At 46.9% G+C, this 4,371-nt stretch overlaps 1 protein-coding gene across 1 annotated transcript; it reads right to left on the reverse strand.

Annotated features, from left to right (window-relative positions):
- Nucleotides 1-203: 203 nt before the first annotated feature.
- Nucleotides 204-1,799, reverse strand: LOC104451206 (E3 ubiquitin-protein ligase Os04g0590900). The gene has a single exon (XM_010065921.3). It carries the CDS (start codon nt 1,638-1,640, stop codon nt 501-503), a length of 1,140 nt encoding a protein of 379 aa, XP_010064223.2. The 5' UTR covers nt 1,641-1,799; the 3' UTR covers nt 204-500.
- Between the last annotated feature and the right edge of the window lie 2,572 nt (nt 1,800-4,371).

Here is a 4,371-nt window from a genome sequence, read left to right on the forward strand (position 1 = left end):
ACGATATGCTGCCAAAAAGCTCCCAGAAATCCCACATTTCAGAGCAGGAAATCTTCCCAAAGAGCACTGAAATCGATAGGATCAGCGAGTTCAAAGTCTCGAACTTTCGAAACATCTCGTCACTTTTCGCTTCCACGGACTCGAAAAAAGTCTTTGGAAAAAACCAGGAACTTCGTCTTCCTCGCGGGGAGGGAAGACGGGAGTCAGAGAGAATGATTAACATGTTTACTTCTGTCTATTCCATCTCTTTAAGTTTAATCATCGTATAGCCATATAAGTGAAAATGAATTTCCAGTTCTCTGTTTCGTTCTCAAGGTACTAAAAAAAAAACCCCGGCGCAATGGATCAGATACTGGGGTCATTTCTCAGCTAAGCGTCGTCTCGTGAATTGATCAGTAGGGACGAACCCGCGATTCTCGACGGGGTTGCAGATATCTCTGTGCTCTCCAATCGAACTTGGAAGAAAAACCCAGAAGAGTAAAAAGCAGGGGCGGTCGGAATTACCGGGAAAGATTCGAGTTTGACGAGTTCCGGCTGTTACTGTTGGGTCTCGGCATGAAAAGCCTCCCGCTCCATGATTGCGACCTCCCTGCGGGTCGAGAGCTTGTGCCGGCACGATCCGCCGAGGATTGAGATTCGTCGATCCGTCTCGCCTCGCTCGTGTTCGCGTTGGACGATTCGGGTTCCGAACCTCCGGGGAATTCGATCACCAGAAATGGAGAATCCACCGAAAACGACCTTCTCACCGGAACAACCCCTTCCTCTTCCTCCATGACCACCAAACCCAGTTGACCGTTCTGACCACTGACCTCCTCAATCTCCTTCGGCAATCCACCGCCGTTGGGTTCTCCGGGTTCGACTCCTTCCCCTGCTCCAGCTCCATTGCTGTTTTCGCCTCCGCCGACGACGGCGCCCGCCGCGCGATCGCCGCCGCCGCCGCCGCCGCCGCCGTCGAGGCGCTGGGAGAGACGCTCGGGAGGAGGGAGGGGGAGCTGGACGGGGACGACGATCGCCGCGCGACAGAGGGGGCAGTTGGTGTGCGACCTCAGCCACGCGTCGATGCAGGGGACGTGGAAGGCATGGCCGCACTTGGGCAAAATCCTCAGCGCCTCGCCGTCGCTGAACTCGCTCAGGCACACCGTGCAGTCGCTCCCTTCGACCAGGCCCTCGCCCTTCCGGTACTCGTACTCCGCGATCGCGCTGATCGCCGCGGGGCTCAGCCCCACCGTCCGGATGTACCATATCGGGTGGTCCACGCGGCCCTCCTCCACGAACTCCTCCTCCCAGCTCCCGCCTCCCTCGCCGCCGTCCGGGGGCGTGCGGCCGCGGGATCGGCCCCGCCGGCGGATGAGGCAGGACTTGGCTATGATGAAGTAGTAGCTGACGAGGAGGAAGATGCCGCCCAGGAGGGCGATGACGACGATGACGGCGGGCGGCAAGGCGCTGGACCCTCCTCCGCGGTCGGAGCCAGGCGTGCGGGACGGAACCGGAGGCAAGTAGGGCGAAACGGGGGGCGGGGGGGAGGAGTACACGTAGCAGCAGGACGAGCCGCAGTAGCTCGGGCAGGAGTCGCAGGAGCTCAGGCAGGTGGAGTCCCACGCCGTGGGGGCTTCGGCGGAGAGGACCTTCCGGTGGGCCATCGCCGCCGCCGGCGAGCCAGTGAAGGCGTCGAAGACGGCAGAGGTACGAGGACGATCTGAGAGAGAGATATGCGCGAACTGCAAGGGTAAGAAAACAAGGGAAATCGAGGTCCTTTCGAGGGAAGCTGGTGGTGTGCCTGTGCAGAGAGAGATGGAGAGAGAGCGTATATTATATTTTTTTTTTGTCCGGATGCGTGTCGAGGGTTAAAGTCAATGACGGCCATCACGCTGCGGCGTCGTCGCTCTCCGCTTTTTCATTTTTTTTATTTTTATTTTTATTTTTTTGGGTTGTGCATTGCCCCCTCTTTATCTTCTTCTTTGTTTTTATGCCCGTTTCATCTCTCCCGCCTCTCGCCAGGATGGAGAGATATCTTCTACTCAACATTCGATTTTATCGGTCCCCAAAAGAGAAGAATCGGATAAGATTTTTTGCTCGTATGGTAATTTGGCTGGCACCTTTCCCATTTGCAAAATTCGATGGCAACTTTCAATTTTATAGATGGCTAGATTCGTTTTTTTTTTCTTAATTACATGCAAATTGTTCAAGAAAAAAAGGATATCGGAAGTATTTGATGCTGGTGCTTTTTGGGAGGTAAGGTCCCAGCTTCTTCGTCATATCCCTTCATCAATATGTGAATCTACATCAGATCTATCCATAGACCTATCCTTCTTTTTTCTCTTAATTTTTTCAATACACTACAGATACGTCAACTTACGTTGCCCATACATCGTTATGAGAGAATACGATTTTTCTCTTCCCATGTATTCTTTTTTAATTTGCCCACACAGCTTTTCTTATGTACAATTAAAAATCGAAAGGGATCGTATCCTTCACATTATAAAGCCTTTTTTCTTATTATTATATTTAAAACGAAATAGGAACGTCTTTCAATAATTATCGGTTCTCTCGAAATTGGCTGTCTTGCACTAGCTAGTGTCATGTCCTAATAACCATAGGGGATTAACACCTGGATAATGCGAAAAATTTAGACTGACTCTTACAATTAATGATTGAGATGCGCATGAAGCAATATTCACAAGATAAGCATCTCGAAATTCCGAGAGTGGGAGGTCATACTAATGTTTTTGGGCCGGTGGCCGTCTGCTAATTGAAATGGCACTTGATTCATTATAAAATCATGAATTATAAGGTCGTTGTTTTCATGTACCTTAAAAAAAATGATATCTAGCTTTTAAAGTCGGCCGATAGTCGCCTAATTATTTAATAGGAAAAAATTAGATAAAAAGAGGAGAGAGGTGAGTGGCCCTGTCCAGTAGCAGCTGCATCTCGTATGTCAATGTCACCTCCCATGCCCTACCTAATGTGCTGATTGTGCTATGACTTCTCGTCCTATTATGGACCTTTTTGCTCATGGGGAAATAAAAAAATGTACAAAGAAAATAATTGAAAATCAGCTTGAGTTTTGATCATCTAACTCGACCAGATCAATCGCAGCACCGTTCTTTCATATGATGTCTATGACACATAATTCGTTTATTACACATCTCATTCAATTTCGCTATTCTTTCATAGAATTTTCAAGTGTCCATACACATCTATTTATGAGTCTATCTTCTCCATGTTAGCTTGAAAGAGAGCATATCAATTTTTCTAACACAAGATTAATCGCACCACCGTTCTTTCATGTGATGTTTGTGACAAATAGTTTGCTCATTATACATCTCACTCAATTTCACTATCCTTCCTGAGAATTTTCAAGTTTCTATATAAGTCTGTTCATGGGTCTACCTTCTCCATGCCGGCCTAAAAGAAAGTAGATCGATTTTTCTAACACGATCTGTGCTCGAGTTTACTTGCGTTTTCAATACGGTATATGGAATCGCTCATGCCTTTATCTTTAATAGAGAAAAATACGTTTTTGTAGACGGGGGAGTGTCGTGGAATACATCCAAGACGCAGGAAGAGAGCACACGCTTCCAACGTCTTTCACAAGAGTCAGCAAACTTGTAGAAGTGTTGATTTATTCCTACAAGAAAGCGTCACTCGCAGAAATGGCCACAAGCGCAGCTTCCCCATTTACGTCTACCCCCATTTACCTTTTTGAGATAGAGAATATGCGTGGCTCGTTGGCTGTAGGAAAGCCCTAGGAATGTTGGTATTTATAATTAGGTGCAGCACAAGACATCATCGGTCACGCCGCGCAGAAACTTCATGCTTCGGCAGTTCATCTTGTTCCTCTAGGCTGATGATCCCTTTCGCCCAGGGAAGATCTTCTTCTTACATGGAACAATGTCTGCTCGAGGTCGAAGCCACCTTGCTAATCCCTCGAAGAGTCGACTCGTACTCCACAGTTTTCTCGCATCATGTCGAGTTAGTTAAACAGATCATTCACTTCGAAGAAAAAAGATCATCCAAACATGCTCTGTTTATTTTGATCAAGTTGGAAAAAAACCTCAATCGAAGCATGATATGATAATTGCTTACCTGTTCAAGTGATTCAATTGTATGGGCCCAGTTAAGTCGGACCAACTCAAACACGAACCAAACAATCTGGACAGTCTTCGTGAGGTAAGACTGGATATTTCTTTATCACCTTTTATTCGTGAAAATGACTTGTTTTATATGATTATTTACACAAGATCAATTACTTCTACGAAAGAACTATAATAATATAATGAATGCTCAATCATTAAAATTCAAGGTCGATTCTGAATCATCAAAAAATTCATAATGATAGTTCCTAAGTAAAGTATGATGATGGTCACTACT

This window comes from Eucalyptus grandis, chromosome 6 (assembly GCF_016545825.1).
Source record: "Eucalyptus grandis isolate ANBG69807.140 chromosome 6, ASM1654582v1, whole genome shotgun sequence".
NCBI lineage: Eukaryota > Viridiplantae > Streptophyta > Magnoliopsida > Myrtales > Myrtaceae > Eucalyptus > Eucalyptus grandis.

Excerpts from the sequence above, each read along its gene's own strand:
- LOC104451206 (XM_010065921.3), bottom strand. The coding sequence starts at position 1,640 with ATGGCCCACCGGAAGGTCCTCTCCGCCGAAGCCCCCACGGCGTGGGAC.